This window comes from Podarcis raffonei, chromosome 15 (genome assembly GCF_027172205.1).
Source record: "Podarcis raffonei isolate rPodRaf1 chromosome 15, rPodRaf1.pri, whole genome shotgun sequence".
NCBI classification, from domain to species: domain Eukaryota; kingdom Metazoa; phylum Chordata; class Lepidosauria; order Squamata; family Lacertidae; genus Podarcis; species Podarcis raffonei.
In genome coordinates, this window is record NC_070616.1 from 32,514,988 (window position 1) to 32,541,869 (window position 26,882).

Genomic DNA, 26,882 nt, shown 5'->3' on the forward strand with positions numbered 1-26,882 from the left:
GATGTTGTTTCTTGTTCAGGAGCGGCTTGACAAGAGGAATACGAGGAATACGACATTTGAAGCCCATCTCCAGGATCCGTCTGTGTGGTGGCTCTTGATGCACTAACTCCAGCCTCAGTCCACTCCTTGTGAAAGACCCAACACGTTTGAATCGTCTTTTCCTGACAATCCTCTCCAGGCTGCAGTCATACCTACTGCTTGTGCACCTTTTTCTTCCACACTTTTCCCTTCCGCACATTCCCTTTCCATTAATGTGCTTCGATACAGCACTTTGGGAACATCCAACTTCTTCTGCAATTACCTTTTGAGGCTTTCCCTCCTTATGGAGGGTCTCAATGATTGCTTTTTGCACAACTGTCAGGTCAGCAGCTTTCCCCATGATTGTACTTCCTACTGAACCAGACTGAGAGACCATTTAAAGGCTCGGGAACCCATTGCAGGTGTTATGGATTGAATAGCTACTTCACCTTTTCACAATATTCTAATTTTCTGAGATTGTTAATTTGGGGTTTTCATAATCTGTATGCCAAAAAGCAGAGACATCACCTAAAGCAGAGACATCACCTTGCCAACAAAGGTCCATATAGTTAAAGCCATGGTTTTCCCAGTAGTGATGTATGGAAGTGAGAGCTGGACCATAAAGAAGGCTGATCGCCGAAGAATTGATGCTTTTGAATTATGGTGCTGGAGGAGACTCTTGAGAGTCCCATGGACTGCAAGAAGATCAGACGTATCCATTCTTAAGGAAATCAGCCCTGAGTGCTTGCTGGAAGGACAGATCCTGAAGCTGAGGCTCCAATACTTTGGCCACCTCATGAGAAGAGAAGACTCCCTGGAAAAGACCCTGATGTTGGGAAAGATGGAGGGCACAAGGAGAAGGGGACGACAGAGGACGAGATGGTTGGACAGTGTTCTCGAAGCTACAAACATGAGTCTGACCAAACTGCGGGAGGCAGTGGAAGACAGGAGTGCCTGGCGTCCATGGGGTCATGAAGAGTCGGACACGACTAAACGACTAAACAACAACAATGCCATTATATCACAATTATAACAAATAAAGGCTTGACATATCTCGCTTTGCATGTCATGAGTCTATCTGATATATTAGTTTCACCTTTTAAATTGAATTACTGAAATAAATGAACTTTTCCACGATATTCTAATTTTTTGAGTTTCACCTGTAGTTGTTTGTTTCCTTGACATCGGATGGGAGGGCTTTCCACAGGGCGGGCGCCGCTACCGAGAAGGCCCTCTGCCTGGTTGCCTGTATTGTAAACAGCCCTGTGTAGGGAAGTTTTTAATGTTTGATGTTTTATCATGTTTTTAATATTCTGTTGGGAGCCGCCCAGAGTAGCTGGAGAAACCCAGCCATATGGGCAGGGGTGTGAATAATAAATTATTATTATTAGCCACCCTTGTAGTCTTCGGATGAAGGGTGGTATAGAAATTTAATAAACAATAATACTTTTCAGTAGATGTAATAGTTAACTGTATATATTTAGAATATATATTTAGAAACACCCACGCACCCCTTTCTAGACCAAGCCTGCCCAAGGCATCGGCAAACAAACAAACAAACATAAATAGGAACATTGATGTCATGACTTTGAACCAATGGCTTCAAATTACAAGAAAGGAGATTCCGACTAAACGTAAGGAAAACTTTCTGGCAGTAAGAGCCTCCCACAAGACTCCCACATGAGATGGTAGGCACTCCTTCCTTGGAGGTTTTTAAGCAGAGGTTGGATGGCCTGTCATGGATGCTTTAGTTGAGATTCCTGCATTGTTGAGGGTTGGACTAAATGACCCTCAGGCTCCCTTCCAACTCAGTGATTCTATGTGGTGATGGTGCTTTTCCTTAAAAAAACCCCAAAACATTAATATTGTTATTAAATTTCTACACCATACTTCATATTCCAAGGGTTGTATTCAACATACTTCTACTCACAACCATTGAAATTAATGGGCCTTACACGTGAACCTGATAGTTGGTCTGGCCTGGAATATTTTGAACGTTTAGATGTTGGCTATGAATACGATGCTTTGGTATCTATTACTAGTTATTCTTAAATAAATGAATAAACTCCAAGCACTTTTCTGTGAGGGCATAATGATGGTCCGAGATGTTCAGGGTGGCATGGCAATAAGCTGCGGTGAATGCTTCTCAAGAAGCACCCTGGACACTCTAAATTATTGTTGAAATAGAAGCAACAATTGAGGTGGGAATTAAAATAGTAATATTTTGCCTAACATCTCAATTCAGTAGCTCATGACTTTACATACTATGGCGGATAAAGTTTTCAATGATTCATAGCCATGATAACTAAATGGAGCCTCCATGGCAGAGGCATGGGGCTGGGGTCAAACAAGGAGGGGAGGGCTATCCCGTTCAGGATAACCTTCTGTAACCTTCCAAAAACATTTGGCTGCCTGCTGTTGGAAGTAAAAGGCTAATCCGGCCGCTTTTTAGAGAAAGACTACATTTCCCACAAATCTCCTCTGTGTCATGTGTTGGGGAAAGGGAAGCCCTTACGTCATTTCCTGCGGAGAAATCGTGGACGGGGCGGCTTGCCTGTGCTCAGAGTCTTTTGCTCTCAACGAACGTCAGCGTAAAAGCTGCGGAGGTAGGAACACGGGGGTCGCGGCGCGCGTTCACAGCGCATGTTTTAACACGGGAGCAAATCCCACAGTGTTCATTGGGCTTACTCTTGAGTAAGTGGCGTTTAGGATCGCTCCTTTAGTGAAGTTGATCGCCTTCACAGGCAGCCTTAAGGCAGTGTTGATTGGATCGCCCGTCTCTCTCCCACCGCTGTAACATATAACAATTCTGAACCCTTAGAATATATATGGGGTTTTTTTGGGGGGGGGTGTTACTAGTTGGCCTGTTCTGATTAGCCTTCCGTGATCAGCTCTTGCACTGGCCGTTTCTGTCCGAAATTAGTGGCCCGACTTCAAACCCTGAGCCACGATCACGCGTGTTCGAAGTACTGAGAACCGCACGTAGGGAGCACGCAGGTCCTGCTTGCTGACGTTTCGTAGGCACGTGGGTGGCCACTGTGAGAACAGGATGCTAGACTGGACGGGCCATCGGCCTGATCCAACAGGGCTCATCTTCTGCCACACACACTCACTGGGTGCAGAGTTTGAAATCCCATTGAGTAAGGATGCATTTAGGATGTTGTAATCCTTAGCAGGTTAGCTTCGTTGACCTCAATAGCAGTTACTTCTGAATAAAGGTACACAGGACCAGGCTGCTTGATTCACTGATGCTAAAAGCACTAAAATGCATGTCTATTCTCATGGGCCAGTGTGTCCAATAACTGTATATTTTAATGTTTTTATAGTATACTTGTTTTCTTTAATTAAAAAAACAGTAGAGAATTGGTGTCAGTTGACTTTGTGTTCTAGCATTATCTTCACATAGTAGGAAGAAAAAACTGCTTTATCCACACCTTGCAGAATCTTAGCACCTCTATCATGCCCACATTTTATAAGCTAGAAACCCTGGAATGCTGTAACATTTCCTCATGGTAGAGTTGTTCTACTCCCTTAATCGTTTTGGTTGCCATTTTCTTGATCTGCAGGAGCCTTTTGAGGTATGGCAACCAGAATCATACACTATTCCAAGTGTGGTTGCAGCATGGATTTGTAAAAGGGCCTCCTGTTGATGGTTTCAATCGCTTTCCTAACTATCCCTAATGTGGAATTTGCCTTTTTCATAGCTACTGCATGCTAGGAAAACATCTTTCTCAAGCTATCTGCCACAACTCTCAAATCTGCTTCCTGGCCAGTTAACACCAGTTCAGACGCTGCGAGTACATGTGAAGTTATTGGGTTTTTTTGCATCAGCATGCATCACTTTCCACCAATCAAGGGAAGTAATAGTCCCACTATATTCTGCCCTGGTCTGACTATACCTGGAGTACTGTATCCAGTTCTGTTAAGAAGGATATTGACAAGCAGGAATATGTGCGGAGGAGGGCGACCAAGATGATAAAAGGGTCTGGAAACTAAGCCTTATGAAGAACGGTTGAGGGAATTGGGTATGTTTATCCTGGTAGAGGAGACTGAGAGGTGATAACTATCTTCAGATATCTCAAGAGCTGACGCATGCAGGTAGGAGCAAGCTTGTTTTCTCCTGCTCTGGAAGATAGGACTTGAACCAATGGCTTCAAGTTACAATACAGGTGATTCCGACTAAGCATCAGGAAGAACTTTCTGACAGAATTGTTTGACAGTGGAATGGACTCCCACAAGAGGTGGTGGACTCTGTCAAAATCTAGTTGAGATTCCTGTATTGCCAGGGGATTGGACCTTTAGGGGATCCCTTCCAACTAAGATTGTATGCATTTTTAATGATCCTTCACCCAGTCAGGAGATATTACTTTGGCGCTCCAGGCAATCCCTTTTGGTTTTAATCACCTTAAGCCAGAGCTTTCCAAACTGTGTGTTGTGACATGTTAGTGTGTCGGCTGCTGTGTGTAGGTGGGTCCCACAAACGCTCCTCCCGGGCTGAGAAAGGGGTTAGTTTAACCTTTGGTTTGCTAGTAAAACTGAATTACTGTGTCATGAAATGATGCAAAACTGAATTGCTGTGTCATGAAATGATGCATGCCTAAAAAGTGTGTCGCCAGTGTGAAAAGTTTGGAAAGCTCTGCCTTAAACCATTTGGTGTCATCAGCAAACTTGGCCACCTCACTGCTCCCTGATCCCAGAGTTATGAACAAGTTAAAAAGCTGTTCTCATTACAGATCTTGGGAGAACCTTGCTTACTAAACCCTTCCATTGTTAGAACTGTCAATTAGTCCTACTCTCCGCTTAGCATTCTTTAACCAGTTAAGTCCAGGTACACATCCAAGATCACCCCATTTGCATGGTACTCTCACAGAACTCTAAAATGGTCAGGTAGACAAGACTTACCCTTACAGAAGCTATCAGCAAGACTTTTATAGGGTTGGTAATTTTATTGTTAACAGCTTCCACCTGTTTACCAGGAAAAAACATTAAGCTAACAGGGCTGTAATTTCACATTAAGGGTAAGAAAAAGTGTCAACTAGCTCAAGTTTTACAGATTCTGGCAGTTCATGTACCCAATGAGTTATTACCCATGAAAATCATGCCACAATACTGCTTGTCTTAGAGATAGGAAGGCCTGGGAAAAACCTGGAAAAATTGGAAAAAAAACCCAGGGCTTTTCCCCCTCAGAGCTTACCCCCCCACCCGGTTTTCCGGGTTTTTTTCCAGGCCTTCCCATCTCTAGTCTGAACAAAGGACAGAGGTGTGTGCAGGCGTGTGTAGAAATTAGCCCATTGTACACAGATAGAATTTGGACTAGTTGTTCTGCCCATTTCTCCCCCTTCAGCCCTACCCACCACTAGTATATTATCCAGAAGGAAAAGCAGCCTTCTGGCTAAAGCAGTTTCCTCGTTCCACTATACAGTCATAACTCAGGTTATAGACGCTTCAGGTTGCTTTTTTTGGGTTACAGACGCGCTGAAACCTGGAAGTACCGGAACGGGATACTTCTGGGTTTCGGCAGTCACGCATGCACAGAACCGCCGAATTGCAACATGCGCAGACACACGACTGCAGGTTGCGAACATGCATCCCGCACGGATCACATTCGCAACCTGAGCATCCACTGTACTCAGAAGTTTCAGTGTGTTCACTGGTGCTTACGCTTGCAGCAAGCCATAATTAAAATCTTCTCCAATTGTCCATTGTCTTCTCCAATATGCAACCCATATTTCATTATATCCGTAGTGTTTCCAAGTGGGGAAAGAAACTTAGAACAGAAGAAAAGCACTTTGCATGAGAACCTTAGTACAAGTATTTCTGGTTTATAGGGGAGCATGTGGATGCCCACTGTGCTCTACCCCTCCACTAACAGTGATGTTTTGGGGCTACTTCTAGGTTTGGCCCCAAAATTGGGAGTTGCCTGTAAATAGGTATTTTATTATTACTCTCTTTTTTGATATATTTTTATTGTTTTATAAATGTGTTTGGATTTTATTGCTTAACATGTTAAAAACCTTCAATAAAATTGTTTTAAAAAGATACAAACCAAGACAATATTCTCAATGGGATAAGAACCACATACCCACTTGAAAGCGAAGAGTTGTTTACAATGTAGCACAGCAGTTCCACACAACAATTGATAAATGAGGTGAAGCTTTTGACCTGCCTTCTGTTCCAGATAAAATATGACTTTCTCAACAAATTAACTGTCAATAGAGAAACTAGAGGCAATCCTTTTATACCACACACTTTTAATTTAATCCATACATCTAGAAGCTAAACTTTCTTTAAAAATAACAACATCATACAGAAGTATGATGATTGCGTTAGGAAGAGGAAGTGGGTTTAAAAGATCTTGCAATAAAAATAAAGATTATTCTCATTGACATATACTTCAGTAAACTTTGGTTCATCTTCTGCCTGGCTTCTGATGAGGCAATATTAATCTCTAAATGATCCTATCTGGGACAACTATTCAAGAAGCACAAATAAGTAAAATCCTTTTGTGTTGTGGGAACACTCATTCTGAAAGCCAGATTTAAAACCAATAAGGATTTGAAAGGGTTTCAAAGGAAACAAAATAGCTTAGCTGCTTGCCTGGAGTAGTTAGATATTTGGGCTGTGCTAAGCAAGGCATGCTCCTGTGGATGGCGCTATAGAGACCTCTGCATTTCTAGGAGGAGTAGGTATTCCTAGGCATCATGCCATTGGCCAGGTCACAGCGTATTCCCCAGCGCAGAGCAGACCTCTTCTTCTCTGTAGGCACCAGGTAGTTGTTGGGAATATAAATGTGCTGAGCCCTAGGAGGCAATTCTGACTTGCAGAGCATCTGCTCCCGGATGCTCCAGCGCACCCCTTTCCTGGGATCTTCCCCTGGCAGCCGCAGAGATTCCCAGTCATGCTTATGCTCCAAGTAACGGGCTACCCGGTCGGTCTTCATTCTGTTCCGGCTTAGCTGATCAAATCTTGGTAATATGAAGGATTTTGGGTGGCCAGCAACAATCAAGTCCTGCTCATAGGATGTGCTGCTGCGGCTCTGGCTCTCTCTTTGCGAGCTTTGGCTCTGGCTCTCTGTAGTTCTCCAGGAATAAGCCGTCTCAGACTCTGGGCAAATGCTTGGCTCACTCTCCTCTTCTGACTCTTCTTCCTCTTGCTGAGTCTTCAGACTATGCATTCTTTGACTCAACTCCCCATACTCGGGGTCACTCTGACTGCTGGTCTCTGGTGTGCTGGTGATGGACTCATCCGTCACCTCTACTTCTCCATCAGGCCTTCGCCTCAGAACTTTCCTTTTTATTATAGGCTTCCTAGCAACTCTGGGTTCCTCGGGAGTCTTTGCTTGCAAGGTGGGTCCTGAATTAAGATGCCTAATCTTCACAGGAAGTGTGGGTCTGACCAAAGAGGCCACTGAGGCTCTTGTGTAGGGGTCCAGCTGAGGTGCAAAACACATCTTCCTTGGGCTATCACCTTCTCCCTGTTCTGCGCAAAGGCGGATGAATGCCATTGCAGCTTCTTTGAGCCGATCTTCATGGCTCATGGAGGCCCAGCGGGGACGATCAAGTCCCATGAATGTTTCCATTGCTTCTCTTGGCTTGGTGCAGTCACTGATTCTGAAAGAGAGAGATGTTAATTCTCACAGTGTGCTATAACTACCCAAAACAAGTTTAAGTACAGTGGTACCTTGGTTTTTGAGCATCTCGGAAGCCGAACGTTTTGGTTTTCGAGCGCCAAAAACCCGGAAGTAAATGCTTCTCTTTTCAAACGCACCTCAGAAGTTGAACGGCTTCCGCTGAGTTTTTCCCAATTTTCTCTATTGAAATTGCAGGCCACCCTTTGCACCTCGGTTTTCAAACATTTTTGAAGTTGAACGGTCTTCCGGAACGGATTACATTAAAAAACCGAGGTACCACTGTACTAAATTTATTCACTGATTGAATAGTCATTTACCTATTTCCAGCAAGAATTTGCTTTCACTTAAGTCAGCTTAATAGGTAAAGGTACCCCTGCCCGTACGGGCCAGTCTTGACAGACTCTAGGGTTGTGCGCTCATCTCACTCTAGAGGCCGGGAGCCAGCGCTGTCCGCAGACACTTCCGGGTCGCGTGGCCAGCGTGACAAAGCTGCTCCGGCGAACTGGCACCAGAGCAGCACACGGAACGCCGTTTACCTTCCCGCTATAAAGCGGTCCCTATTTATCTACTTGCACCTGGGGGGTGCTTTCGAACTGCTAGGTTGGCAGGCGCTGGGACCGAGCAACGGGAGCGCACCCCGCCGCGGGGATTCGAACCGCCGACCATGCGATCGGCAAGTCCTAGGCGCTGAGGTTTTACCCACAGCGCCACCCGCGTCCTAAGTCAGCTTAGGATACAATAAAAATCCTGAGTACTGCTGCGTTACAATGTTCCCCCTTTGCAGTACGTTGGAGAACGTGTTAAGTCTTACAGTTATTAGCTATACTGGTGGGTTTCAAATTATTTTCCAGCAAATCCTGAGGCTGCTTAGTAATGTATCAGATTCCACAATGAGAATCAGTAATGGTGGATCTGAATCCCTGAAAGGCAGTTTGCCTGCAGCATGAAATCTTCCTCCCTGATGTTAAGTATGCTTTATGGTGCACATTCAGTTCACACCGGGAACCGCGAGACACAACAGGGCGGACCAGTATCTCACATGAAATATGTGCACTTCAGAACAAAACCCCAGAATCCTGTGTATTACATAGGGTTTCCTTATGCAGGAGTAGCCCATGGGTGTCAAAAGCAAACCCTTTCTGTCCTCTACACCTTGCAGTCCATGTAAACAAAAAAAAAATGTCCCAAAAGCCCACTGGGAATTAGCATGACTTTATCAGTAAATGGAGAAAGACATGCACTCACAATTCATTACGTTCAGATATGCAATACAGTATAGGTAGAAAATAAAAGCAGAAAGCTGGAGAGCAAGTTGACAGTCCCCAGCTGAATAGCCTCTCCTCTAGCAGCAAACACAAAAGTTTGAATTGTAGAAACTCTTTTTCCCTTCCCAGGGACTCTCACTATGGCCAGAGATGGAGCAGAAACAGAGAAGCTACTGAAGAGAGTCCAGGAACTGGAAGACATGGTGCAGAGGCTGCAAGAAAAGCTGGAGAGCAAGCAGACTGCAGGCACAGAAGGCGGCCTCTCAGCAGCAGGGAAGACTAAGAAACGGCAGCAGAGGCCATTTGATTTTAGCGCTTATGGCCAGAGACATGTGGCACTGAAGATAGCCTACCTGGGCTGGGGATATCAGGGCTTTGCTAGCCAGGAGAACACCAACAATACTATTGAAGAAAAGCTGTTTGAGGCTCTCAGCAAAACCCGGCTGGTGGCCAGCAGACAGACTTCCAACTATCACCGCTGTGGGCGCACTGACAAGGGAGTCAGTGCCTTTGGACAGGTGAGTTCAGTCTAACCTCCATTTTTATGAAACCAACCTTGCTCAGCTCACAGCAGAAAATAAGGGAACCTGCTCAGAGGGTGAGGGAGGGGGGGGATTTGGATTCAGCACTATAACAGAATGTGAATTAAAGCGGGGGCAGCGGCATTACCTTCTGTGATATTCCCACTTAGCAAATAGTTCTTAAGTGTGGTGTGGTGCTGAATACTGGGTATTATAGATATGCTGATATCAAAACTCATTCAATGGGGCTTCCTCCCAGGAAAGTGTGTAAAACAGGGGTGCCCAAACTTTTTTCAAAGAGGGCCAGATTTGATAAAGTGAACATGTGTGAGGGCTGACCAAAGTTGTTGAGTTTTTACCCCAAAGTTGTTGAGCTTTTTCTGGCGGTCCGGATTAGGCCCCCCAAGACAGACTTTGGACATGCCTGGTGTAAAAGATTGTAGCCTGAGTTATCCTGGACTGCAAGATAAAACCTACCACCAGATTATTTCGGGTCCAAATAGTCATTTAGGAAGCTACACCAACACCATCATATTTGGAGAATTCTCATTGATTCCGTGAAAAATAAAATAAATATTAGAGGTGTATCCAACTATGTTTTACTCAGAGCAGACACACTGAAATCAATGGACCTAACGTATTTTTTGCTATATAGGACACACCCTACCATAAGACGCACCTAGTTTTAGAGGGGGAGAACAAGAAAAAATTTATTCTCTCCCTCTCTGCGCAGCACCCCTTAAGCGAAGCGGCAGGAGAAACAGAGTCCCTTCCATTTCTCCTCCCGCTTCGCTGAAGGGGCGCTGCGCAGAGGGAAAAATACGGTAATTTATTCATGCCCATTAATTTCAATGGGTCTAACTCCAAATATGGCTAACTTGGGATCTACCCCCTTAGGTTTGTATCCAAAGTAGCGCTAAGTCAGTTGTACAGTTTGCACAAGGATTGTGGACGGTGCAAGGTGCCCATGGGGGGGTGTCACGGAATGAGGGCATCGGATACTGTCCATAGTGTTGTTTTTGCATATTTTACTCCATATTATCCTTCTCCAATGTTTCAGGTGATCTCCCTAGATCTCCGCTCAAACCTGTCAAAGGACAAAGCAGTAAATAAACCCGAGGGTGCAACGAAGGACACAGCTACAAATACTGCAGAGGAGATCCGCTACACACACATATTGAATCAAGTGCTCCCTCATGACATACGGGTACTGGCTTGGGCCCCAGTAGATCCCAGCTTCAGTGCTAGGTTTAGTTGCCTCAAAAGGACCTATCGCTATTTCTTCCCTAGTGCTGATCTAGATGTAGCTCTCATGAATACTGCAGCTCAGAAGCTCATGGGGACCCATGATTTTCGTAATCTATGCAAGATGGATGTAGCCAACGGTGTGACCAACTTTCAACGGACAATTCTTACTGCAGAGGTGAAGCCCGTGGCTAGAGCAGAGGATGCAGAGCTGCACAACCCTTTCCAAATGTACCTGTTTGAAGTGACAGGCCAAGCATTCCTCTACCACCAGGTCCGTTGCATGATGGCTATTCTTTTCCTGATTGGACAAAGGATGGAAAAGCCAGAGATTATTGATGTGCTGCTGGATGTAGAGAACAACCCTCGAAAACCACAATACAGGTATGTATTTGCAAAGAAATTAATATATATTATATAACCATTATAATATTTGTTAGACGTGAAACAAGCTTAGCAGTGGATGCAAATCTTGGACAGAGGTCTTTGCTAGACCTAATATCAGAGAGCCGTTTTTAATCAGAGGTTATAGCGATTGAACCTGGGACCTTTTGTATGCAAGGCCTGTGTTCTGCCACTGAGCTCTGAGCCATCACCGTACCCCTGTGGTACCTTAAAGTCTAACCAGTGTATTCCTGCATCACTCCCAATGACATAGTCTTGCCTATGAAAATGCATGCCAGTATTTAGCAAAGTCCTGGCAAACATAATTGGGATTTCTGTAGCTCTTAAGTATAGCTTTTCCAGTGCCATTGCTCCATAATACAATTGGACTGCAGGCAAAACCACATCAAGATGCTGAAGAGCGGGTGGAAAGGGAAGCTGTAGATGTGCATTAGTGTGCACTAAAAACTGCACTCCCATTACTGGCACAGAAAGATCAACACCAATTGCCTTACATGTATGGGAATCTATAAAGATTAATCACTGCTTTGTATCACATCAGATTGTTACTCAGTCTTATGCATGTGCTTCCCTGTTTTAAGTCACAGGCATCTGATTTAAGCTCCTTAACACCTTATCTTCTCCTTTTCTTGCAGCATGGCAGTGGAATTTCCTCTGGTTTTGTATGACTGTGAATTTGAAAATATCCAGTGGATCTATGATCGCAATGTCCAGGAGTTTAATGTCACTCATTTACAGCAGCTTTGGGCCAACCATGCTGTTAAAACTCATATACTGCGTAGCATGTTAAAAGGGCTTGATTTTGCTGAGATGCCTACAGAGACAGGTAGGAGGTGCATAGTTCTGTAGAATTCTAACAGAATTCACTGTTGCTAGGTATGAGTGTGGCTCTAAGGCACTATTCTAGTGATTACATATATGGGTGCAGAACTGGGTAATTTAAAAGGGGATAGAAGCAACTGGTGAATAATAATATGCTACACATGACTTGTTGACCCGTTGACACTTGTTATGTTTTCAGGTTCAAGCAACAGCACAATTCGGTGGGGAGAGCTGAAGCCCCCAGTCCACAATCAGATCAGTGCCTTAATCGAGGGAGCAAAAGCCCGAAACTACAAGCCATTAATGGATCGGCCCAAATGTGAAGGGTTGGAGTCTCGCATCAGTTACTTTGTGCGTAGAGGACGCATTGAACTTCCACACCTTAAGAAAACAAAGCACTCTGAAAAGGAATCAGATGAAGAGATGGAAGTTAAGAGCAGGCACAGCAAAAGTGTGGAGACAGACAACGATGTTCCAGAACAAGCTGCAAAGAGAGTCTGTACGAGTTCAGACTGAAGTTTCCACACCATCTCTTATCTCCAAGCAGATATCTCCAGATCTCTTTTCATGCAAACCTATTGGGATCCTTACTTACTTCTGTTCTTTTTAAGAACACAGGCATACCACTAAATGCTTTGCATTTAAGAAATAAACATTTTTTAAAATAATAGCATAAAGCAGGTGTGAAATTGTTTTCAAAATACAGGCAAATCTCTTTATTAGCTCCACATTCTCTTCCTACTGCTACAACCACTGAAAGCGTTTATAGCTCTTAGAACTGTTGTAAGCAATTTATCATTGCCAAAACAGATCTATAAACCAAGCGGGTAACTATATGGAGAGGAGTAAGTGGCCCAGATTAGGGTCTTCTTATATGGCCACCACATCAAGAGCTGGTATGTGAATCAGCCTTGTCATATCAACGGAGCTGGGTGTGGTGGCTTTTTTTATTTACAAGAATAAACAAGTAGTAGCGTCTTTAGGTTGGGACTCACCTCTTTCTACACTTCCTTATGTTCAGCTTCATCCTGCTCTTCCATATGGATGAAGTGATAGGAACAAAGGAGCAAAATAAAAACTAGGAAAAGCTGGACTAACTATGTTACTAGGACCTCAGAAAAAGAGAAAGAACAGTTCCACTAGTCAGGGATGTGATGAGCAGATACGTTGTGGCCTATTAGAAAGCATAGCAGCCATTCAATAGTTACTTTAGTTAAAATTCACATGAAAAAGATCATTTGTATGTATTACTTCACTGTACACAGGTTGTACAATGACAATAAAGTTGTTGTTATTATTATTGCATTGATTTGGCACCATGCCATCTGGTCAATCCCTTTCTACTGCAGTTTACCAGTATAACTTATTCCAATGCCAGTTTACATTGGGGCCACAATCCTACAGAAGTTTAATTGGAACTAAGCCCATTGAATTTAGTGGAAGTTGTTTGTAAGGAAATATATTTTAAGATTGCAGCTTTAGTTTAAAGCTTACCTTACTGTAATTTAAACCCACTGCTTCTACTTTTAGTGGGACTTAAAAGAACCACTAATCCTCTTTTGACATCCCTTTAAATAGTTAGCGTGTGTAAAATCTGAGAGCATAGGGTTTGTTCCAGCTTGCAGTGTTGGGCTTCTCTTCCCAAGGTATTCTGAGCAATGTTGCTCTTTGAGGGGAACCGGCGTCTCCTAGCAGCTTCTCGGCACCCTTGGCAAACTACAGTTCCCAGGAGAGGCTGGGAAGCAATGAGTGTTTACAGCAGTACAATGCTGCTTACATTGCAGAGTGCTGATGGGATCTAGGTTGGAAACAGAAGCCTTTTCTTTTTTTTTTAAAGGTACAGAGCTAATGCTGCGGTCAGTGTGGTACTAGAGAAAGGATGGAGACCCTGTGGCTCTTGGGGTGATGCTGTGCTCCATCTCTCATCCACCCATCAAAGATTATGGCAGCTGGAGTCCTGGGCAAAGCCATGATATATAGTTTGGGGTATTTTGGGGGGCGGGCACCTGTCATCCTCCTCTGTTTGCCTTGTCTACCACTCAATCAGGTTGCTAATAATACAGTGGTACCTCAGGTTACATACGCTTCAGGTTACAGACTCCACTAACCCAGAAATAGTACCTCGGTTTAAGAACTTTGCTTCAGGATGAGAACAGAAATTGCACAGCGGCAGCCCACATTAGCTAAAGTGGTGCTTCAGGTTAAGAACAGTTTCAGGTTAAGAACGGACCTCCGGAACGAACTAAGTACGTAACCAGAGGTACCACTGTAGTAATAATAATTTTATTATTTATACCCTGCCCATCTGGCTGGGTTTCTCCAGCCACTCTGGGCAGCTCCCGGCAGAACACTAAAAGCAGAATAAAACTTCAAACTTTAAAAACTTCCCTAAACAGGGCTGCCTTCAGATGTCTTCTAAAAGTCAGATAGTTGTTTAATTCCTTGACACATTACCAGAGGGCGTTCCACAGGGCGGGCGCCACTACCGAGAAGGCCCTCTGCCTGGTTCCCTGTAACCTCACTTCTCGCAGTGAGGGAACCACCAGAAAGCCCTCGGAGCTGGACCTCAGTGTCTGGGCTGAACGATGGAGGTGAAGATGCTCCTTTAGGTATACTGGGCCAAGGCCACTTAGGGCTTTAAAGGCCAGCATCAACACTTTGAATTGTGCTCGGAAACGTACTGGGAACCAATGTAATAATAAATACTACTTGTTGTTGTTTAGTCGTTTCTGACTCTTCGTGACCCCATGGACCAGAGCACGCCAGGCACTCCTGTCTTCCACTACTACTACTAATATAATAATAATAATAATAATAATAATAATAATAATAATAATAATAATAATAATTATTATTTATACCCTACCCATTTGGCTGGGATTCCCAACATCCTCCCAGTGACCCCAGAGATCATTTCGATTTCAAATATTCTGATTTATTTCGACTTTTAGTTAAGCATATATATTTTTATTTACTTGATTCAAGGGGGAGGGGGTCAGCTCTCCCCCCCCCCCCCTATCCCCATGGCTGGAGTACCAACAACTGCAGAACCACAGATTTCCCACCCCGGGTTAGAGTACCAGAGGCAGGCATAGGAAGCTACCGTTCAAACCCCCCTTCGCAACGAAGCTCAGTGGACGACCCTTGAACCAACCACTGTATCTTTCGGCCTAACCTACCTCACAAAGTTCTTGTGAGAATTTTAAAAAGGAAGGGGGGGGATGAGAGAGGACAAGGCTCGGCCAGAAGCGAATGCGCGCGCATCTTCCACGACCGGCCACGTGCGCTTTCTGCCGGCCTGCGCCCTCCGCTTAATACCTGGTCGCTGCTGCCGTCGGCTCCGGCTCCTTCTGCCCTCGCGCGGCGACGGTTACTCCGCCGCACAACTGCCGTTGTTCAAATCGAAAAGGAAATAGCAAGGTCCGCCCTCTTTCCATGATTGGCCCGCTCCCGTTCCGCCATATTTCATTGGCGCGCCAACATTCTTCTCCCACCCACTGCACGTAAGGGCTGCTTTTCATTGGATACGGAGAACGCCGCACGGCTATCTCATTGGAGAGGAAGGGGGAGCCTTGCTCGAGATTAGCCGGAACCTCTTCTAATGCCCTGCCCTGCTTGGTTTGCCGCCATGGTAGCGCGCGAGCGAAAGGGGAGGGCGGCGCAGGCCACGCCCACATCCGGGTTCCGTTTGCTTTTTTCGGACAGCCCTAAACAAGATGGCGGCTCAGAGTGGCGCCCCTCACCGCGCTCTGCGGCTCGTTTTGAAAGCTGGCCGGAGGGCCTTTTCTCACAGCCAGGGCGCGGCCGCCCCTCTCAGCGCCCAGCAGCTGGCGGAGAAAATACGAGCCGAGAAGCAGGAGCAGAAAAAAAAGCAGGCCGAGGTGAGTCCGTCGGTCAGTTGGGACTCTATTTCCCAGAGTGCATTGCGCCGGGAAGGAAAGACTACACTTCCCAGCATGCAACATTCTTCAGCCCTTACAGGGGTTGGTGTGTGGTTCCATATGCAATTTGAGGTTGGAACTCCCAACCTTTACTTCTTTCTTTTGAAAATATTTTTTATCTGATTTTACAGGCGTAAAGTTATAACAAGTACATATCCACATTTAGAGATTTCTCTGAATATCCAGACTTACTAGCACCCCCTCCCTGGGTCCATTTTCAACTGCATATTATTTCATGACCATATTTTGTATCTCTCCATATTGCCTATAGTGACATTAAAATCCTACTAATGTTTTCATTTGCTTACAGTGGTCTCCTAAATGATCAACCTTTACTTCTATATTGTGTAAACACTCAAGCTCCTGGCAAAACCTAAACATAGGTTTTGTTATTAATCTTTGATTTAACTTTTGTAGTTAAATTGTTACGTATGATAATTTATGTCATCGTTTACAGGGAGGGGTTTTTGTTGTGGGGAAATGGCCAGAGGGAAAAATAAATAAACATTCCGCTTCTTCTTCCACAGCTTTAATTGACTTGCTTGTTGCAAGTTGGTGGCAGAGATTTATGATTTCCAGTTGCAGTGCTATTTTCCTAGCAGTTAGGGTGTGTGTGTGTAGAGAGAGAGTTCTAGTGTATTTTTTCATCAGTAGTTTCTGTTCTTACCTTTTTAAAAACCATTTATTTCTTTTTGCACATGCATGCCTATACATATTTTGTGACACCAGAAATGATACAATAAAGGATTGATGAACTACTTTGTTCTGGTCCTTCACAGGTTCCTAAAGACAGAGTATCACGGCGGGTGCAAGAACTTGCTCAGCTAACGAAGCAGTTGCAGCGGGTTCATCCTAATGTGTTGGCCAAGGCACTAAAAAATGGAATCCTCTACCAGAACAAAGAGATTGTGGTGATTAACAAACCTTATGGCCTTCCTGTTCATGGTGAGAAGAATGAGTAGTGTGATGTTACTGAAAGACTGTTATAGTGGATTGGTAGTTATAAAGAGAGGGTGGAGGAGCTGTGGCCTTTCAGATGTTGTTGGGCTTCAGCTCCCATCGGCCTCATTCAGCATGGCAAATGGTCAGAGGTTGTCTTCCAGAAGCATCTAGAGGACCAAAGGTTCCTCATTGCAAAGAGACCTAACTATTCAGATATCTCCTTCTCTATGACTTAATCAGAGTCATTGCTTTTATTTGTTTTTGAGGTCTGTACTGGCTGTTCAACAGATTAAATATGAATTCATCCTGTGGAGCAGAATCCTAGTTATCCTACTCTCAGTGATACTGAGAGGCAGTATAACCTTCTGAATTAGATATTGTTGGTGAGGGGATGACAAAAGGATAGGAGAGGCTCAGAACTTACAGGGTTAAGAGTTCTGAGTGATGACGCCTCACATTCTGAGGGCGGGCTTAGAACACGGAAGGGGTGTGGTTTCTCTGTGTTCTTTCAGTGTGCGTGTTAGCTCCGTGGAGAAAGGAGCAACATGGGCGAACTATCGCCAGGAGATTTATAGCTGTTGTGTTTTGCTAAGGAATAAAGACTTTAAGATAAGGAGACTGCTGCGTTTCAGCCTGAGTTATTACCACACGACAGAACGTTCCTGCTTCTGCTTCCGCTGTGTTTTACGCTCTGCTGAGTCAAAGGTCCCAGGGGGGAAGACCAGAGCTGCGCAAGAGAAGTGTGCCGGACCCCTGGACGTAATTGACCCCCCAACAGGTTATGGAGGTCAGCAATAAAGATAAGCAACGTTCGTGCGTGTGAGAGGCCAGCAGCCAAAGGCCAGCTAAGGAGTAGCTGGAGCCAGCTGGAGCGAAGGGAGCTCGCTGGGAAGGATCTGCCGGACCGGGAGGTGCTACTGTATCGTAAGTAGGCTGAGCCCCCGGGGGAGAGATGGCAGACAGCCAGAGGTTGTCAATCCCTGTTGATAAGGTGGACGGGAGCAAGCCCTGGGCCGGGAGAAGGCAGGCACTGAAGAAAGCAGTGGGAGCCAGGCCAGAGGGGGCTGAGAATTGCTCTGAGGGAGCACCATGCCCAGGAGGGGCTGGGGGACGCCCAAGAAGCCCAGAGGGGGCTGGAAGTCCAAGAGGGGCTGAGGAACGCCCAAGAAGCCCAGAGGGGGCTGGGACTGTGTTGGAGGGCTGCCGGAATGCCCCTACACATGAGCTGCGTCCTAGAGGGCAGCTGAGAGAAGAGAAGAGCTTTGCACCAGAGAATGGGGTTGCAGGCCATTCCAAGGGTCTTGAGAGTGCCCAGGCTGTTTGGCAGGAGCTGGAGGGGGTTTGCAGAGAAACCACAGCAGAAGCCAAAAGCCATTTTCCCAACGGCAGAAAAGCCTCGAGGAGGAGTGCTGCTGGAGAGGTTGGGGGGGCAGAGAAGACCAAAGGCAAGTCTGCAAAGTTTTCCACTAGGCGATGTTTTGTTTGTGCTTCGACTGACCATCTGCGTCGCAGCTGCCCACAGAGAGCAAGGGAGCCAGGGCAAGATGCGTCCAAGGTCGTTTCCCATGGGAACCAGCCGGGTTTCCATGGCAACAGAGCAGGCAGGCATGGGAAAGCGCCTACGCTACGAGCTCCAGAGAAGGGAGGAAACGTTTATCAGCTGACTGCTTCGATGGCTGTTTTGAACAACACCTGCAACGAGAGCCCCAAGGTCGGGGGCAGCAGGAAGTCAGTTGCTAAGGCAACAAAGAAGGACAACTCCGGAGGGGGGAGAGTCCTACGTTGGGTTGTGGACTCGGCTGCGAATGCCCATTTGGTAACAGCGCCACCTGATGGACAAATGTGGAACTGCAAGGCTGTTTCAGAGAAAACAGTTAAATTTGCTACAGGTTCACAGGGACGTGTAACCCATGTTTCTAACATGTTTGTCTCTTTTTTACAGGCTGAATTGAAGGTTTATGTTCTCCCTGAGATAAAACATTGCCTGCTGTCTGTACCTTCTCTTTTACAGGAGGGATATTCTGTGAGTTTTGAAAACAATGTCTGTACAATTTCCAGAGGGGGGAAGCAACTGGTACGTGTTGAGAAAAATCAGAACAACCTCTTTGTTTTGGAAACACCACTGGAGGGTGAGGGGAATACTGGGAAAGCCACTGATCACACTCATGTGTCGTGTGCTTGCGTGTGGCACAAGAGAATGTCACATGGGTCCTGTGAGGACGTTCAGATGTTATCAGAGTGCACCAAAGGTTGCAAGGTAAAAGAATGTGGTCAACCTTTGAATTGCAAGGCTTGCAGAAAAGCCAGAAACAAGGGATTTAATCATCCCAGGGTGGAGAGAGTAACCACAAAGCCTTTTGAGCTTGTGCATGCAGACCTTTTTGGTATGCCACAGCCAAGTCTGGGCAAGGCCAAATGGCTGATGGTGCTGACAGATGATTATACGCAGAACGCATGGGCGTACACGCTGAAAACGAAGGAGGAGGCAACGCAACTGATCAAAGATTGGGTTGCAGAGGTGGAACTAAGGTTCTCCACCAAGGTGCAAGGGTTCAAATGTGACCGAGGTTCAGAGGTCACTGGGTCTGCTCTAAAAGGTTTCTTTCGCCAGAGGGGGATACGTCACAAGGTGACTTCTCCTCAGGAGAGTGGCGTGGCAGAGCTGAGGAGTAAAGCTCTGGTTCGAGCATCCGAAATTCTACTGGATGACTCTGGTTTGCCTCAACGTTTTTGGGGGGAGGCGGTAAAAACGGCCAATTTCACGATGAACAGGTGCTACAATGCAGTGGTAGGTGACACCCCGTATTTCCTGCTTCATCGGCAGAAGCCGCTTGTGCATTTCTTTCGCACTTTTGGTAGCAGAGCCATGGTGCCTGTACCAAAGTTTCTGCAGCAGGAGGGTGGCCCAAGGTACCAGGAAATGATCTTCTGTGGATATGAGCCTGCGACAAAAGGGTGGAGATTCGCATACCCAGAAGGTGATCAGACCAAGCTTCTGGTCAGTAAACAGGCTGAGTTCTTTGAGCAGGATGGTTGGGCAAGGCGCAAAGCGCGCTCTAACGTTCACTCAGATTGTCTGTACGACTCTGAGGAGGAAGGAGAGCCAGAGCCTGAACCTGCTGGTGGAGACCAGGTCCCTGAACAGAGTAGGGCGTCTCCACAGGTTGTTAAGGGAGTGTCCAAGAGTGAGCCCTCATCTCCTGTGCACATAATGGAGAAAGCTCACAGACGTGTCAAGTCAGAGGGGGAGTCTTCTGATGAGGAAGACGCACATGCTGGCCCCAGTGGGTCAAAGGGAGCACCCCAGTTTGTGCCCAGGCGGTCATCGCGGGCTACAAAGGGAATTCCACCTGAGAGGTTTCAGGTCACAAATGCGTGGGTTGGTTTCGCACAGTGCGAACCTGAGGTTTGTGAGGTTCAACAGGTGCCTAACAACGATGCCAGGAAGGGGCGGAAGGCAATGGGGAAGGTGTTGAACACTCAGAGGTCCTCTCAGAACGTGATTCGAGAGGGGGTGATAGGAGAGGCTCAGAACTTACAGGGTTAAGAGTTCTGAGTGATGACGCCTCACATTCTGAGGGCGGGCTTAGAACACGGAAGGGGTGTGGTTTCTCTGTGTTCTTTCAGTGTGCGTGTTAGCTCCGTGGAGAAAGGAGCAACATGGGCGAACTATCGCCAGGAGATTTATAGCTGTTGTGTTTTGCTAAGGAATAAAGACTTTAAGATAAGGAGACTGCTGCGTTTCAGCCTGAGTTATTACCACACGACAGAACGTTCCTGCTTCTGCTTCCGCTGTGTTTTACGCTCTGCTGAGTCAAAGGTCCCAGGGGGGAAGACCAGAGCTGCGCAAGAGAAGTGTGCCGGACCCCTGGACGTAATTGACCCCCCAACAGTTTTCTCTCATCATCCTCTGCTTAAGAGATTCCCAGATTGTCGGACTAGTGTCTTACTAACTTTAGTCTTCCCAGAGAGACATTTCTTCTACATTATAAACAATGAAACCTCAGTGCTGCATGTACATGTAGGAGCTGCCTCTGCCATTGCCACTTGTGTTCTGATTGCTACACAGACCAGCTTGCAAATAATAATTCAGGAGGTGTTTCTCTTGCGTAAGTCTTTTCTACTTCTACTGGAAAGGTACACACTACAGAGGCAGCAACTGTGGTATGTGACTATCTCCTTCCTGGGGAAATGCAATAGGGTGTGGGGTTAATCCCCCCACCAAAAAAAAACCCCTATTATTTTTTTTACTAGGGAAGAGAGACAAAGGGGAACAAAGCAAATACAGCACGTCTAAATTTCCCCATATACAGTTGCTGTTTATGCACACTCTTGGTATTCAAGTAACAGCTTTTGGCTTCTGGCTATAATTGAACAGATGCGTTCGTAATTATGTGGACATCCAACAGTCTTTCCAATTTGCTTAGGAGATGCTTGTGAGAATCTGGGCTTCAGGAAAATTATCCTTTTAGATCTGTGATATTGGTGTGTTTACACATTGCAGGTGAAGTTGCTAAGGGAAAAGAAATTGCTCTTCGGAGGTTATGTGATCAAGGCTGTTTCTGCTTTCCTTCCAGGTGGCCCCAAGGTAAAAATGTGCATCACTGATGTGCTGCCAGTACTGGCAAAGATGTTGGATGGCATGAAAGCTGAACCCCTTCATCTCTGTCACCGGCTGGATAAAGAAACAACTGGAGTGATGGTGCTTGCCCGGGATGAGGACACCGCACACCAGATCCAGCAGCTCTTCAAAACCCGACAGGTGGAGAAAAAATATTGGTATGAGACACATTACTGGGGTTCATAGACTCTTCCCCACTCCCACCTTCAGCTTTTATAGAAACTTTGACTTCTTATAAGCCAGTAGCCCCTTCAGAACTGCATCTCTGGGACAGTGCCTGTTAATGAAATGCTGAATTCATTTTCTTTCCTTCTTGAAAGGAGAGATGATGGCTCTAACAAGCTGAAATATGACACTGTTCATCACTTGTTATCTTGGTAGGGCGATCTGCATTGGAGAACCAAAGCCAGCAGAGGGAGTGGTGGATATTCCCATCATGGAGAAGGAAGCCGAGGGCAACCAATTGCACTATAAAGTGAGTTTGCTTCCTGTCAGCAATGTCTTGACTTTTCTAGCCACACCATTTCCAGTAGGGCTTTCTGATGCTTTCCAGTTCTCCCAAGCACCAAGGCACTGATTTATTATTTAAGCTTTATTCCTGGGAAATTCAGCACAGTGTGTGAGTTGGATTTGGAACAGCTTTCCAGTGCCAGTTCCGCAAATCATGGCAGTCAGATGGGCACATATAGGGACACGGGTGGTGCTGTGGTTTAAACCACTGTGCCTCTTGGGCTTGCCGATCAGAAGGTCGGTGGTTCGAATCCCCACAACGGGGTGAGCTCCCGTTGCTTGTCTCAGCTTCTGCCAGTCTAGCAGTTTGAAAGCATACCAGTGCAAGTAGATAAATAGGTACCGCTGTGGCAGGAAGGTAAATGGTGTTTCTGTGCGCTCTGGTTTCCGTCACGGTTTAGTCATGCTGGCCACATGACCCAGAAAGCTGTCTGTGGACAAACACTGGCTCCCTTGGCCTTGTAAGCAAGATGAGCGCCGCAACCCCATACTCACCTTTGACTGGATTTAACTGTCCAGGGGTCCTTTACCTTTTACCTTTTTATATAGAGTAGTAAAGGGATCCTGCAAATTCCCAAGCTGTTAAGAGTTTTATATGATAATAGTTACACCTTGAATTTGGCTAATAGCAAATGCACAACCAGTGCCGCTTTCTGAGCAGAGGTGTCCTACGCTTACAGGACCTCACTTCTGTCAGCACTTGTGCTGCAGCATTCTGCACTCCATCTCAAGAGCAAGGGAAGCTCCACATGCCAGTAAACCAGTCTTGAAGTCACCAGTGCCTGAACTACTAGGGTCATACTCTCCCAGTCCAGGAGCAGCCATAACTTTGCACCAGCTACAACTGGTAAAGGGCCCTTCTAAACACTGACGCTGCCTGATCCTTCAGTGACAAAGTGCTGGGAGGTGGATAATGAGTGATGGACCTCTATGGCGTGATACATCTATTTATCTCTCTTTGGCTTAGATGACACTTGCGCCAAACTATCGCGTGTCCTCTGAGGATGGGAATATGTTCAAAGTCCGCAAGCACAGAGATGCCAGTATGGCAGTGACCCAGTACCGAGTGCTGAGTAGTTCCTCCTCTTGTTCCCTCCTTGAACTGCACCCAGTCACAGGTAAGGGCTCACATACATGCACAGGAACTGCTCAGGAACTTCTGCAGAGCAGTGCCATCAGCATTGAGTACTTAAAAGCCTTCCTGAGCATCTCTAAGCCTGACAGTTTTTCTTATTTGGGCATTTTAAAATTATTATTTGCCCCTTGTTCTGTTCAATTGAGTACAGAGCAAGTTTGGTCATCTTGAAGTCTTCTGGTGGAGCATACAGTAGTGTTTACCCATGCAGAAGTATATTTAATTTTACTTATTGAAAGGACTCATGTTGCTTTTCAGGGCGAAGCCCTGCTGTTCTTTGAGAGTCAGTGCAAACAGAAAAGCACATTACTGCTGAAGTACATGTAGGAAAAACAGGCTGCTGTTTGAAAAGGAAGGCATGAATGTGCTACTTGAATTATAAGCTTTTAATTTAATGACCAGCGATTTGTTCACACTATGATAGTGGTGCAGGAACTGCATTCCCTTTGGGGGCTGCATGTCAGAGGTAGATGAGTGGAGCCGCCCTTTCTCTCCTTCCTCCACCATTTCTAGCAAACTGCAAATGGAACTCAGTATGGGAGCCCATTGCTAAGAATGAGCAGACGGGTGTATTTGGTGGCTGTGGCTTTGTATGCATGTGTGCTTAATTTTTTCTCTTTGCCTTCCCCCTGTACGTAGGAGTGAAGCACCAAATCAGAGTCCACTTGGCCTATGGCTTAGGCTGTCCAGTCCTTGGAGACCACAAATACTCCCATTGGAACAAGCTTGCTCCACAGGTAAGAGAAGCATGATGAAAGGGGTGAAAGAAGACAGTAGGATGAAATAAGGGCCTCTTATGCCTCTGCTGTCAGTGCACACCTATGCATGCTTACTTGAAAATTAGATTGGCACACTGGTCAGATATTGGCAGGTGTTCCTTGATCCTTGAACAGTCCTGCCTACTTATCAGGACTGTTTTTAACAACGGGTGTTTACTTAAATTTAATTTTTTCCTCTTTCCTCCCCTACCCCTTTTTGGACAAGTGTAGGCTGACCCTGACATTTCAAGTTCAAAGTGGAAGAGAAGAACTGTTCAGCAAATTGTTCACATTTTTTAAAAAAACCCTTATGTAGTATTACTATGTGTTTAACTTATTTCAATTATATACTGCTTAATTATAGTTGTCTCTAAGTGTTGTTCAGCAAGATCAACCCATACAACAGATTAAATCAGTTAAAAGCTAACTACAGTGGTACCTTGGGTTACAAACACTTCGGGTTACATACTCCGCTAACCCAAAAGTAGTACCTCGGGTTAAGAACTTTACCTCAGGATGAGAACAGAAATTCTGCAGTGGCCGCACGGCAGCAGCAGGAGACCCCATTAGCTAAAGTGGTGCTTCAGGTTAAGAACAGTTTCAGGTTAAAAACGGATCTCTGGAACTAATTAAGTTTGTAACCAGAGGTACCACTGTATTAAATCAGAAATGACTTAAAATACATGGTAATGTTGTAAGAATTACATGCAATGTTTTACTTTGGATAAACTGTTATTGTGAACAATCATCAGTTTTTTAACTTCTCATAAGTATCAAATTAGCTTATGTATGATCTTTTGAGTGCTGTGAAAACATTAGGTTTTTACAAATAGTGGACTGGTTGAGTCTCGAACCCTACTTGGAAGTATGGCTCATTATGGCCAAAGGTCCTTAACCCACAAGTAAGTTTGCTTAGGATTCAAGCCTCAGCCAAGTTCTAGAAAGGAACCTGGCTTGCATTCTCATCCATTTCAAAACATGGTGGGTGGGGTCTCAATTTGGTAGACTGATCTCCTGCCCTGAAGTGGTTGTCATCTGCTTCAAATTCCAGTCCATTCCAAACAACCACTCCCTTTGGACCTGCTGCTAAATGCTTTAGGTAGGAGAGTACCAGGAACTAGTAGCCTCAGGCTACTGGCTACATAAACCTGGCTGAATTTTTACTGTGTATCAATGACGTTTTGAAAGGACCACTTGGATGCAGATAAAAATTCATGGGCTGCCAGGTGTCCACCCCTGGTCTATGTGAGCGGCTGTCACACAGAAGACTGCAAGGGCTTGCTCTCTGCTGCCCAAGAAGGCAGGGCGAGATGTAAGGAGTATGTTATTCACTTATTTATTTAGAGCATATGTACCCAGCTTTTCAACCAAAAAGGTTGCCAGAGCGGCTTACATGCATTACATTAAAACAAGACAGTCCCTGCCTTCAGACTTACATTCTTTTTTAAAAAACCAGACTGCACAATTCTTAAATAGTAGTTATAATGACCAGCTAGCATAAAAACAGATGATGGGCAGGAAGTGACTGATGGAGCTGATCTTTCAGCAAAGCTGATGGAATGAGCCCTGCTTCCCACCTTTCCCACTGAGGCAGCCTGATGGAATGACTGCAACCAGGTGACAGTTGTAGGAGAGGTGGCCTGATGGAGCTATTTAGTTATTTAAAAAAATCATTTATATGCCGCCTTTAACCAGAAGTCATACAGGTGGTATGCAACAGAATAACCCCCTAAAAACACATTGAACACCTGCCAGGACACCCATCAGGGAGGGACCATTCCACAAGGCTCCTTAAATTATGGGAGGGTAGATCTTGGCTGAACATCAGGAGAAATGTATTGACAGGAAGAGCAGTTCATCTCTGGAACCAATTACCTGAAGGGTAATTGCTGGCAGTCCTCATGTAGAGGTTTGACAGTCGACTCTTGGAGATTCTGTAGCCCTAGATTTCCTGCATGGAGTAGGAGTTTGGATGAGAGAACAGTCAAGGTTCATATTTGTTGATCTGTTTGGAGATGAAGCAGTGCCATTTATGATATTAATATTAATTTTGTTATTATTACAAATCAAATACAGAGTAGCACTGATAGCCAGAACAGAGCAGACCGTTACTGCAGAAACGTAGTTCCTTTTTAATTCAATTCAACCATAAACTATTTCCTTTTATACGTTGTGTAATCTGAAAAGTATCTGCCGCATACTTTCAAATTTTGAAGAGAATCTCTTGCCAAATGCACAGAATGTTCATTACATTCTACTCCATGCATCCATGTGAACAAATCAACTGTTTGTAACTGTCCAGTTGTCCCCAGTGGCACACCCTTTTTCATTTTTATCATTCCTGATCCTCAAAATCTCCAAGAAAGCATTAAGACCCATTATTCTGGCCCCTTGCCAGGTCGATTTCTAACAACATCTCTCAGAAAATTGAGAGAAAACTTTGTTACATCATTTGCACCTTGCAAGAGAGCATTTCCACCTCCCACCACTTGGAGATCTAAAGTGGAAAATAAAGAGATCCTTGCCCGGGAATTCACCATTTAACAATTTCTTTCCTCCTTTTGTGCAGAAGCTTCCAAAGGCTGCATTGAAGAGGCTGGGCTTGGAACAAGTCAAAGCTCGCCACCTCCCACTTCACCTCCATGCCTGCCAACTCACTCTGCCTGCAAAAAATGGCAGCGAAGAAGATAAAATCCACTTGGTTTGCAAGCCACCTCTGTTCTTCATTCGCTCCTTACAGCGACTGAAGCTGGAGTTCCCAGAAATACGAAATAGTGAACCAAAGCAATGACAGCCTGTGTAGCTTTATTGGAGAAACTTGATTTCCTTGACCTCCTAGTTCCTGGAATTCTTTTTGGACTCTAAAGTGGCCAAACATGGAACTGCAAGATTTGCTTCTCCTAGAAGCCTACATCTGTCCAGAGAATCTTTGTGGCAAGTGCTGAGGCTCTGTATTCAGCTGCCATGGGAAGTGAAGACGGGGGTCCCAGTAGATTTCAGACAGGGGTTTTTGAAGATGCAGTAGTCCTCTGACAGATATGGTGATGGAGACAGCAGTCGAGGCATCTG

General features: G+C 45.4%; 3 protein-coding genes across 8 annotated transcripts; 2 read left to right on the forward strand and 1 right to left on the reverse strand.

The window, feature by feature from the left end:
* Positions 1 to 6,240: 6,240 nt before the first annotated feature.
* Positions 6,241 to 15,467, reverse strand: HYLS1 (HYLS1 centriolar and ciliogenesis associated). 5 transcript variants are annotated; one of them, XM_053366405.1, is made up of 3 exons: positions 15,225 to 15,415; positions 12,902 to 13,018; positions 6,241 to 7,628 (listed from the first exon to the last, which is right to left on the reverse strand). In XM_053366405.1, the coding sequence occupies exons 2-3, from the start codon at positions 12,931 to 12,933 to the stop codon at positions 6,692 to 6,694; spliced, it is 969 nt and encodes a 322-aa protein (XP_053222380.1). In that variant the 5' UTR covers positions 12,934 to 13,018; positions 15,225 to 15,415; the 3' UTR covers positions 6,241 to 6,691. The 5 variants fall into 5 exon arrangements, with proteins under 5 accessions (XP_053222380.1, XP_053222379.1, XP_053222378.1 ...); XM_053366404.1 differs by lacking the exon at positions 15,225 to 15,415 and adding an exon at positions 15,086 to 15,210; XM_053366403.1 differs by lacking the exon at positions 15,225 to 15,415 and adding an exon at positions 15,086 to 15,210 and having other exon boundaries at positions 12,902 to 13,080.
* On the forward strand, positions 9,034 to 12,574 carry PUS3 (pseudouridine synthase 3). The gene is made up of 4 exons (XM_053366400.1): positions 9,034 to 9,431; positions 10,495 to 11,063; positions 11,720 to 11,910; positions 12,106 to 12,574. The coding sequence occupies exons 1-4, from the start codon at positions 9,054 to 9,056 to the stop codon at positions 12,420 to 12,422; spliced, it is 1,455 nt and encodes a 484-aa protein (XP_053222375.1). The 5' UTR covers positions 9,034 to 9,053; the 3' UTR covers positions 12,423 to 12,574.
* A 52-nt stretch (positions 15,468 to 15,519) lies between the features above and the next one.
* Positions 15,520 to 26,659, forward strand: RPUSD4 (RNA pseudouridine synthase D4). Of its 2 annotated transcripts, XM_053366407.1 has the most exons (7): positions 15,577 to 15,787; positions 16,627 to 16,792; positions 21,367 to 21,568; positions 21,792 to 21,885; positions 22,888 to 23,038; positions 23,695 to 23,792; positions 26,383 to 26,659. In XM_053366407.1, the coding sequence occupies exons 1-7, from the start codon at positions 15,623 to 15,625 to the stop codon at positions 26,602 to 26,604; spliced, it is 1,098 nt and encodes a 365-aa protein (XP_053222382.1). In that variant the 5' UTR covers positions 15,577 to 15,622; the 3' UTR covers positions 26,605 to 26,659. The 2 variants fall into 2 exon arrangements, with proteins under 2 accessions (XP_053222383.1, XP_053222382.1); XM_053366408.1 differs by lacking the exon at positions 16,627 to 16,792 and having other exon boundaries at positions 15,520 to 15,787.
* Positions 26,660 to 26,882: the final 223 nt, after the last annotated feature.